Source organism: Oxyura jamaicensis (genome assembly GCF_011077185.1).
Source record: "Oxyura jamaicensis isolate SHBP4307 breed ruddy duck chromosome 18 unlocalized genomic scaffold, BPBGC_Ojam_1.0 oxy18_random_OJ166, whole genome shotgun sequence".
Lineage (NCBI taxonomy): Eukaryota > Metazoa > Chordata > Aves > Anseriformes > Anatidae > Oxyura > Oxyura jamaicensis.
In genome coordinates this window covers 385,786-395,998 of record NW_023304480.1, presented here as the reverse complement: position 1 = coordinate 395,998, position 10,213 = coordinate 385,786, and the positions used below count along the sequence as shown (strand labels likewise).

Below are 10,213 nucleotides of genomic sequence, written 5' to 3'. Positions count from 1 at the left end.
CGCCGCCCCTGGCACAGGAGAGGTGTTGGGGCGCCGAGTCCTTCCTAGGCTCTCCTCTGGTGTCGAGCGGTGCCACATTTTATTGTTTTCTTTTTGCCGGTTTTGTTCACTGATGAGAAGAATAGTTCGAAGCGATTTTTTTTTAAGCCAAACGTGACATGGATGTAACCCAGCGCTGCGCTTTTTTCATCCTTTAAAGTTAATTTAGCTTTCATCAGCTCTGGTCTTTGTGTGCAGCACGTCTTAAATTTTAGTAAAAAAACGTGCGAGACTTTCCATCCCCGCGCACAATACGGCATTCACGGCGGTTTATGTGGCAGCTCAAGTGACCGGCCGCGCCGCGCCGGGTGAGGAATGTCGGGCCCGAGCTGCCTCCATCTGGCTCGCAGTCACGGCGAGAAAAGTGCCCGAGGAAATAACCCCGGGTTCCTGCAGCACTGGGTGGGCTCCTCTCCTGGGCGTTCGGCTGCCCCTTGGTGTTGCAGAGCTCCTCGGGAGGATGCAGAAATGCAGTGACTGCTTCTTTCCCTGAGCGGCGAGGAGAAGGCTGGGCTGGGTGCAGGTGCTTTGTTCGCCTGCTCGCTGAGCCTCGGGGAAGCGAGGTTTAGGAGGTGCTGGCAGACCTCTGGCATTGGGGTCTCGCCAGGGACCGAGCGGGCAGCGTCTGGATGTGTCCGAGGTGCAGTTGTATCAGCAGCTTCGTGGATGACCCCTCGTGGCCAGCACAATCCACTTCATTTCCAGAATAACCGGGTTTCCCCAACGCCGAGCATCCAGCGCGCCACGCGTGTGCCGGGTCACGCCTCCACGTTGCTGCTGCCCCAGGTTCCCATCGCGATCGGGGGGAAAAGCTCTGCCTTGTGCCCCGGTCACCTTCTGCAGGCTGAGCTGGAGATCTGCTCCCCATCCCATCCCTGGGGGTTTACTGGGAATGTGCGAGCGAGCGGTCTGGTCTGCACCCGGGCTGCGGCGTGCGCTGTGCTCGCTTCCCTTTGGAGCTGCAGTTATTTTGTGGAGTTTACAAACCACGTTGGGTGTCCGAGGGCAGAGCGAGCGTCTCCTCGAAGCACAAAGGCGCTCCGAGCCATGGCTGCAGCCCGGGGTGGTGTGGCAGCTTTCTCAGCTTGATCACAGGTTTCCCATTATTTGATGTCTTTAATAAAGCTGCAGGTCCTCGAGCCGTGTGGTTAAATGAAAAATCTCACTTTTTTTCTCAGAAAATGAAAAGAAAGGAAAAGAAAGAACAAATCAATATAAGCACTGACAGACTGAACTTGTGGCTTTAAAGAGTAGCAAAACCAGGAAGTGAACAAAAAAGCTCCCACTTTTTTATATGTTAAAATCTCGTGAGTTTTTACATTGCTATTCTGATCTTTTGGTGCAGGCTCAGCAATGGAAGTGTAGCTGCCTGCCCGTCCCTGGTGCCGGGGTGGGCTGGCCCAGCACAGCCCACCTTTGTCTTTGTCATTTTGGGATGTTTTAGTCACAAAAAAAAAAAAATAAATCCTTGCTCAAGTGCCTCTTGCCCCTGCCCTTTTGCCATCTGCAGCTTCCTCCAGCTCCCCTCGAAAGGGCAGGGAGCGCGGGTGCTGGGTGGGACCAGGACTGCGAAGGCCGGGGCTGTGACTGAAGGCAGGGGGTCCCAGCCCCTCACCCAGCAGGGGGGTCCCAGCCCCTCGCCCCGTGGGACGTTCCCTGCTCCTGGCTCTGCCAGGTCCCAGCGGCGGCGCCTTCCTGGGCAGCACCAGCGAGGGCCCCCCCCCCGAGGCCGTAAGGGCTCCGTGCCTCTGCCTTCTGCTGGGGGCAGAGCTGCGGGGGGATGCAGGAGGAAATACCCAGGGCCCTCCCTGGGCTGCCTCTGTGCTGGGTTCGGATTCCCCGTCCCCGAAGGAGGCCTCACCTCTGAGGGACTCAGGAGCGTGCCGTAATATCGTGGTAGCACCAGAAGCCAATAACTTCCGCAGTCACTGAGAAAACTTCTGGCATCTTAAACATAAGATTCCGACTCAAGTGATCAGGTGGAACATAATGCTGTAGCTCTTCCCAAGCATGCCAGACATCCCAGGAATGCCGTGTATCGTGTGTGGTGCTGGTAGTGGGGGTGTGCCACGCTCAGGTGAAGGAGGGAGCATTCATTGACAGAGAAAGGTGCTTCTTGCACGTCTTGTTGCTGACTGGGATGGGATTTCTTGTGGGCGATGGCCCCTCTGCTCAGCAGGGATGTGCCGTGTTGCCCCTTGGAGCTGACACCCCCAGGTCTGGCAGGTGGGGGCAGTGATGCGATGACCGGAGCACGTCCTGGGTGTGCTCGGTGTGTGCGTGCAGAGCCGGGGGGCACGGCGTGGAGCGGCAGAAGCCCACTGCTGGTGCAGTGGCCGCGGCCGGGCTGTGCCTCAGCGCCGTGCTCCTGGTGGCACCGCCGGCCCCAGGGCAGCGCAGTGCGAGGAGCACGAGGGCAGGCTGTGGGGCTGGGGTGGTGTCTGCGGGGACACCTGGCCTCTGTCCCTGTGGTGGAGCCACTGGGAAAACAGCGGTGCCCTGTGCTCCCCTCCTGTGCTGTGGGCTCGGGGGTGCCCAGGGGGTGTCCAGGGGGTGCCGAGGACCCGCAGTGTTCCTGGCTGCAGAGGAGGAAGCCGGAGCCAGCTCAGGGGGATGGGGGTGCCACAGTGGCCATGTTTGTTGTGGGCAAATGGTGGTTGTTTTCCCGAGGCATGAGCCAATTGAAGCACAGAGATCTGCATATCATTTGGGCACAGGGCTGGGGGCGGCTGGGGACAGCAGAGAGCCCCTCGCCTCTGGGCCACGGCGGAGCGCGGTCACCGCAGGGCACGCTGCCCCCAGAGCGGGCACTTCAAGAGGCGGTAGTTTTCCTGCAAGCTGCGCTGTAAATAAATAAATATATGTATGGAGATGTTTGTTGTTATGCTACCGTCTTGGAGCAGTTTGGACCCCTGGGTAGCGAGCATCTTTCTAGTGCAGAAAAAAGAAAGGGAAGCAAATGGTGTGGAAATGCATAGCAAATTGGGATGCAATACACAACAGGCCTCTCCCTGCTGCGTGACCCCCAGCCCCGGGGAGGGGGGGTGGTGGGGAATGAATTACGTGGGGATGGGAGGCGGGGGAGGCGCAGCACTCACGGAGCAGGAATGTTGGTGAGCCCAGCTGCAGGCAGCCGCAGCCGAGCAGTGCCGACCAGCACCAGGTTTGCTGGCGAGGCCGGGCAGGGGCTTGTCCGTGGGCTGAGTGGCTGAAATGTCGCAAGGTAAATGTACACGGTGCGAGATGCGAAGGGAAGGGCTGGAAGGACTCAAAGAAGGACAACATTAGGAGTGGCTTCTGCATTTTGGAGTTTGCATGGGGAGCGGGAGAGGCTGGGCTGGAAACTTCCTGGGCTGGGGAGCAGGGGGGCACCGGTTGGCTTGGGCTGCGCCAGCTCTGGGTGTCTGTGGGGTGACACCGCTCTGCACCCCTGCAGAGGGGGAGAATCGGCCTCAAGCTATGACATGAAGCATCCGTAATTCTGGGTCTGCACGATCAGAGGGATGAGGAGGGCTGGAAGATTCAAACAACTGCACAACGTGAATCTCCTGGGCATCCCTTGAAGCGAGCCCATGCATCGTGCTGCGACCAGGGCTGGAATTTGGGCCGAGCGCGTGGTGGGCTCCCAGGCTGCTGTGGCCACAGGAGTGGGGCTGTGTGGCCCCGTCTGGTTCCGCGTAAAGCTCCGGCTCCGTGTTGTCCCCAAGCAGCGCTGCAGAGGGCAGCCCTCCCCGTGCCAGGCGTGCTGAAGCCTCGCAGGAGCTCACCACCAGCAGCCACCCGGCCCTGCAGCCATCACCAGCCGCTGCTGCCCCGTGCCCTGCCGCTGCCCGGTGAGCACGGCACGGGAGCCATCGCCCAGCGGTACTGCAGCGGCACGGCCGGCACAGCCATCGCAGCCCAGGGCGCTGTTTGCGCTGACCGGTGCAGAAGGTCCCAAGATCACCAGCAGGATGACCGGGAAAGTCACTGTGCTCTATCAGTATCGATATTATTTTAAATGATATTTGCAGTGCTGGCCCATGTGGCTCCCCTTTCGGAGCCTCCCCGTTCTTTGCCTAATGGACTATTTACCCTGCGCGCTGCTGGCCTGACCCCCACCCCCAATATGGTTTCAAGCCAAACATTTTCTTCCTGTTTTTCTGAGTGGAGCGTGCGTCTCTTGTTTCATCTTGTTGGGTGAAACCAATGCAGGGAAGGCAGCTCGAGCAAGTCTCTATGGCAACAGATGTTTATCGAGCCCCTGAGATGAGGCACGGGGTTGGGGAGAGGCGCTTCAGCATCTGGGATGGGGGCCGGGGCAGCTGCCCCGCTGGGAGGGCAGGGACCAGGGCTCCGGGATGGTGGGATTGTCCTGCTCCCTGTCCTGAGCCCCAGCTGAGGGATCCCAGGCTGCTTCCTGCAGGGGAGGGAACTTTGGCCTCCCCTTGGCTCGTACAAGGGCCTCCTGCATCCAAGGTGCATCAGACGTGTGGCAGAGGAGGGGGACGGGGTGCCACAAAGCCCAGGTGGGCCCAGGCTGTGTCGCTGCTCCATCCCTCTGCCTCTCCAAAATGCAGCAGGGATTAAGGCCCCCTCCCAAAGCTCCGAGGAGGAGGATCTACAGCCCAGGATCAGGGCTGCAGGTGGGTGACATTTCCCGAGCGCTGCCTGGAGTACAGCAGCCACGGCCTCTCCCATCTGCTGTGGGTTTTGAGCTTGGGTGGGTGCTGTTTGCCCATTTTTGTCCACAGCCGTAAGGGACAGAAAGTTTTGGTTGGACAAACAGAACCATGCTCAAGGCACCCAGGGCTCAGGGAAGGGGTGGGAGTCGCTGAGCAACGCTGGGACCCCTCTGAGGCTGCTGCGCCCGGTCCCTGCCTTTGCCAAAGCTGAGCTTGTTCTGACCCTGCTGCCACAGCCAGGGGCAGCCCCTGCGGCCGGCAGACACAGGACGAGACCCCTGTCTTCTCCGTGTACCCTGTGCTGGAGTCCAGCACCAATTACAGAAGGCTTCTCGGCACACACAGGACATAGATATGCTTTTAATCGCTTTAGAAGCTCATCATGTATTAACTGTCCGTGGTCCGAACCAAGCTGGAGTTTTTCTCCCTTGAGCAGGTGGGGAAGCTGGGGCAGCACCGACACAGGATGCTTTTGTCAGAGTCACACTGAGCATCGGTGTCAGCTTCACAGCCGTGCATCCCTGGTGCACACCAGAGCTGGGGAGGGCTTCCCCACCCTGGGACTCAGTAACGCTGGAGGAATGTGGATGAGAAATTTGGGGAGGATTTGGAGCGGGGTCTCCGTACACTTCTCTGGCTGTCTTCTTCAGACATGTTCTTCCTCACCTCTCCACGCATTTCTGATAGAGCTGCCTAGAACCTGGAGGCTGTCAAGAGAGGAAAGCACAGTGCTGCTGGTGCTTATTTCTTGTGTGTCCAGCCTGTGGACGTCGGCTGTGCATGCCCAGTGCTGGAAATGCCAGGAAATGGGACTGAGAATTGCTCATCCTGCTGAGTCTCCAGGCATACATGCACACTGAAGGCAAATAGCAAACTTTTATCCTTCTCTTTCTTGCAGCCACCACACAGGCACATGCCTAGACAAGGCAGCACCTCCACAGAGCTTTCTGGCTGTCCTTAGAATAAGTTACCTCTGGTGGGGGGTTAGTATGTTCCTCCCCAGCATCGCAGAGTGAGAGCAATCCCCAGCATCACCGACAGCTTCGTGGCAGCGAGGAGAGGAGCGCTTGAACCTGCAACGGCCAAAGTTCAGCATTAAAGCGTGGAGCTGGGCTCCGCCCAGCTGAGCAGCAGCCCCTTCCCGCAGCATGGAGCTCGTGCAGGGAACTGGGCCCAGCAAGCAGCCACCCCTCTGCATCCCCTGCCCCCTGCGGGAACGATGCTCCGCTGGCCGCAGCACCTCCCGCTTCCAACCTCTGACGGCCGTGCAAAGCTTTGCTGGGCGTGCTGGGGACGTTCAGACGTCCTTGAAGCTGGAGCTGCCCGGCTGCCGGCTGGCTCGGGGCCGGCCCGGGGCCCGCTGCGCCGGGGGGAGCGGAGGGAGCGGAGCTCCGGCCCCGGCCCCGGTCCCGCAGCGGCTGCGGCCGTCGGGCGGCCGCCGCTAGGTGTCGGTGTTCCCGCAGCCATCCGCGGGGCACTCACGCAGCAGGGGCCTGAGGACGTCCAGGGAGCCGTCGTGCGGCTCGGGCACGATGCCCAGCAGCTCGCAGAGCAGCGCGTAGACGTTGACGCTTTCGAAGGGCTCTGCCAGCAGCCCTTGCTTGAAAGCCGGCCCCACGGCGCGGAAGATGGTTTTCATGTTCATGGCCTCGTTGTCAAAGCCGTGCTCCCCCTTGTTGAACTGGACCATGATGCGCTGAAAAGGAGGCAGGGTGTGAGCTCCCCGACCCCTCGGCCCCCGGCTCAGCTCCCCAGAGGCAGCATGAGGCAGAGAAAGAAAGAGGCAGATCCAAGAAAAGACAGTGTGTGCACACATCTTACCCCATGGATCACATATCCTGGATCGCTGTACATCAGGAGCGGGGTGATCCGGGAGTTGTTGGCATAGTGGAATCTCTTTGGAAACTCTTCTTTTTTGTACACATGTAACTTTGGGTGGGCATTTTTCAGGACTGAATACACGTGCTCCAATTTTCCTTCTTTTGGTACCAGTAGTCCGTTTGGTCCGTAGTCTAAGAGTTCAAACTGGATGTCTTTGAATGTGAAGTTCTCTACTTTCTGGAGGTGAATCTCGTCAGTCTTTATGACCGTCTCCATCCCGTGGTCAGACGTGATGATGAGGTTGAGGTTTGGTTCCAAGCCGCTTTCCCTGATACGTTGCCTTAAGTAGCCGACGGTTCTGTCCACCTGGCTGACCATGGTTTTCCTCTCCGTGGACTCGGGGCCGTACTTGTGTCCCGTTGAGTCTGGCTCACCGAAGTAGAGGGCGATGAAGTCGAGGTTGTTCACTGTGAACCATTCCATGACAATGTCGATGTTCTGTCTCCAAATGGTTTCATTGCTGTAGTTGAATACGGGGGGCTCCACCATCGTCATATTCACTCCTTCCCCTTGATATTTTGCTCTTCCCCCAGGGAAATAGATAGAGCCTGTCTTTAAACCCTGTTAGTGAAGACATTGCATAAACCCACCTGAACTCACTCTGCAGCATCTCTCCATCTGTCAGTACAACTACCTACTAATGCGGTTAGTTCATTCAGCCCCCTAATGTCTACCTCTGCCTCTAATGAGGTTTTCTTGCTCATCGCCAATTAAAAGTGATTAATTGAAAGCACTGCCCTTCCCAGAACCCCTATGCACTGTTTTTCTCGCTGTTAGTAACACTTGCTATGGCTTTAGAAAGTGACTTGTTTGTACGTTGCATGTCCCCTCTGGCTCCTGACCACCAGGGCATTAAGGTGTGCTGTGCTGCCGCCATACAAGCACTCACACTGAAGTCAATGGGGCCAATTTGGCAGGTAAATACAGGCAAAGGTATGTGTCTGGGGCAAGGTCTCGTGTCCTGCCTCAAAGCCAGATTCAAAGCCTGCTGAGATTTGAGGAAGTGCTCAGTGCTCAGGGAATAGGGGACAAGCCCCCTACACCGGTCCCCCAAAGGTGCTGGGCGAGGCCGAGGAAATGAGGTGCGTGCTTTGGAGCGCACTGAATGCTTGGGCTCGTTATGCTCCCTAAAGAACTGGCTGGGGTTTCCCTGAACAGGAAACGGATAACCTGTTTTATTAATGTCTTAATAAAGCTGAAATGCATCTTTTATTTTTTGCTATTTTTAATAGAATGATCATAATTATTCCTGCCAGTGTCTGGGGATTTACATTTTTTTTGCTGCTCTAATTAGCCTGTCATTTGCAAGGAGGATGTTAGCTCATGGCCACTAGAGATCGTGGCTTGCCTGTAGCTTTTGCTGCACGAATGCAGGCAGGAGATGCCTGTGTCTCGGGGTCTCCGTGCGAAAGGAGCCTGCCCACTTGCCTGTCTCTGAGCTGTGATCCAGATGGGCAGGCTGCCGTTGTCCCACCAGCTGTCAATGCCTTGCGTGCTGTAATAGGGCAGCTTCACCCCCGTGCTGGTGTTGAACCACATGTTGTGTATCACCCCATGGTTCTCAAGGTATTTCCCTGTCAGAAGAGACGGATGAGGTGGGTGTGAGCCAGGCTCCCGCCAGGCTTCCAAGTCCGTGTCTGCTTCTCTGTCTCTCCTTCCCTTTTCCTGGCTGTCCTTTTGCTTTTGCTTCGTTCTTCCACCTGGCTCGTACCAAGTTGGGTGGCCAGGAGCAGAGCGTGAGAGGCAGCCGGGGGATGCTGTGAGGGGCCCATGGTGCGGGTGGCTCTCGCCCTGACCCCCCCTCGCCCCTGAAGCGCAGCTGCCTCCTGCAGTTGCTCCTGCCCTTTTCATCACATTTAGGGTTCACCGTTATGCTGCATTTAACTAATTGCTTTGGTGTTTCGTTTTCCGTTGTTCACAATGGTTGAGGTCAGCATAAAGCAGAAATTCCCCTTACAAATGAAAGGCTGGCACTTTGCACTGTCACACTTGCTATTTTTTATTATTCTTTATTATTCACACATGCTATTTTTTATTATTCTAGTCCTCAAGACTGCACAGTTACTTCTGCATGATATCCCAGTCCTCCTTTGGATTGACGCCGCCTCCCTGCCTTTTCTCATCAGCAGATTTCATTAGCATGCACCACTCTTTTATGCCAAGGTTATTAATGAAAATCTTAAATAAGATTGGCTCCAGAATCGATTCCCCAGGAATTCCCCTGCTACCCTCCCTAGCTTGTCAGTCTCCTTTCAGTATTACCTGCTGTTGCCTTCCCTGCAGCCGGTTACTTACCCACATCAGAGATTTTGTACTAATCTTCATCTTCTCCGTCTTAACTAATGATTTCCCATGTGGCACTGTATCAAATACATTGCTGAAGTCCAGAAAGATGAGATTTACTGCATCTCCCTTGTCTAAAAAATCATTTATCTTATCAAATGAGGCTATCAGGTTAGTCTAATGCTATTTACCTTTGATGAATACAGGTTCAGCTTCTGCAACTGTTGCCATGTCTCTGACTCTTTTTCCAAATGTCATATATGCTAAAGCTTACCACGCTATTGAGGCCAGTCATTGGGTTGCCTGCTTGACTTAGCTTCCCGTATACCTAAGCCTTGAATTTGCTCTTTCACTGTCACACTGCACCCCCCTTTGGGGCTCTGCTTGCTCTGGCAGGCGGGGACTCACCGGTCAGCAGCGTGAAGTGGCACGGGCTGGTGAGGGTGACAAAGGCAGGAGTCATGTATCGCGCCTTCACTCCCTCTGCAGCCATGGCATCGAGGTTGGGGGTGTCCACGTCCTGGTCATAGTTCCACCGAAAGCCATCGAAGGACACCAGGAGGACTTTGTCACGGCTGGCTACTTGCTGCACGGGGACACATCTTGCTAAAGAGAAGACGGCAAATAGGAACCCCAGAGAAACCACCATCTTGTTGCCCTTGAACTGGAGTAGCCCAGACATCCAGAGAGCTCGCACTAATATATGCAGGAGGGGACTAAGTTCAGTCCTTATCTAATCTTGCAAATGCTGATCAGGTGCAGGGCTGCAGCCAGAACTTTGTATCAGAATGATCCTCTTTGTTTTTGTCTAACTGAGCTGGATTACCTGGGATTTATTTCTGACTCCAATGCCAAACCTGCCTCCTCCATCCGTGGTGCTGGGTGCTGCTTTATGGCACCCGTGAACATGAAGCGTTGCTGGTGTGGCACGAGGCTGCTGTCTGCAGGTAGCCCCCGTCTGTCCACAACCTCCCTGCTTGCCGTGCTGTCCCCCGTCCCCCGGTGCTGTGTCCTCTCCCCGCTTTGTGCCCTGCGAGCAGCATCCTGAAGTGCTGCAGGGCCAGCAGTGGTTGGGGTGAGCGCTAGCAGGAGGTCCCCAGCAAGTGATCAAAGCCTCTTCCCACTGGTGAAGGGGTAATGAAATGAGTTTTGTGCCACCAACAGAAAAGGTGATGGAATGTGTTAAAATGGGATGGGGCAGCCTTGGAGGAGGAGGTTGTAAGAAGGACTGAGCATGATGATTTCTCCTGTTACACGACAATGCCTGAGCTGGGAGGAAGGTCCCAAGGCAACCCACCTTGCATCCAGAGCTGTTTGTCCATCTCGGGAGGTGCTCAGAGATTCAC

The 10,213-nt window shown here is 56.3% G+C and overlaps 1 protein-coding gene across 1 annotated transcript; it reads right to left on the bottom strand.

Annotated features, from left to right (window-relative positions):
* Positions 1 to 5,295: 5,295 nt before the first annotated feature.
* On the bottom strand, positions 5,296 to 9,901 carry ENPP7 (ectonucleotide pyrophosphatase/phosphodiesterase 7). The gene is made up of 5 exons (XM_035312590.1): positions 9,276 to 9,901; positions 8,013 to 8,158; positions 6,525 to 7,145; positions 6,186 to 6,399; positions 5,296 to 5,776 (listed from the first exon to the last, which is right to left on the bottom strand). Exons 1-5 carry the CDS (start codon positions 9,547 to 9,549, stop codon positions 5,688 to 5,690), a joined length of 1,344 nt encoding a protein of 447 aa, XP_035168481.1. The 5' UTR covers positions 9,550 to 9,901; the 3' UTR covers positions 5,296 to 5,687.
* Between the last annotated feature and the right edge of the window lie 312 nt (positions 9,902 to 10,213).

Coding starts and splice junctions, on each gene's coding strand:
- ENPP7 (XM_035312590.1), bottom strand. CDS start 9,549: ATGTCTGGGCTACTCCAGTTCAAGGGCAACAAGATGGTGGTTTCTCTG. Junction 8,159..9,275: donor CCACTTCACGCTGCTGACCG/GTGAGTCCCCGC, acceptor CTCTTCTGACAG/GGAAATACCTTGAGAACCAT. Junction 6,400..6,524: donor CAGGATATGTGATCCATGGG/GTAAGATGTGTG, acceptor CCTCCTTTTCAG/CGCATCATGGTCCAGTTCAA.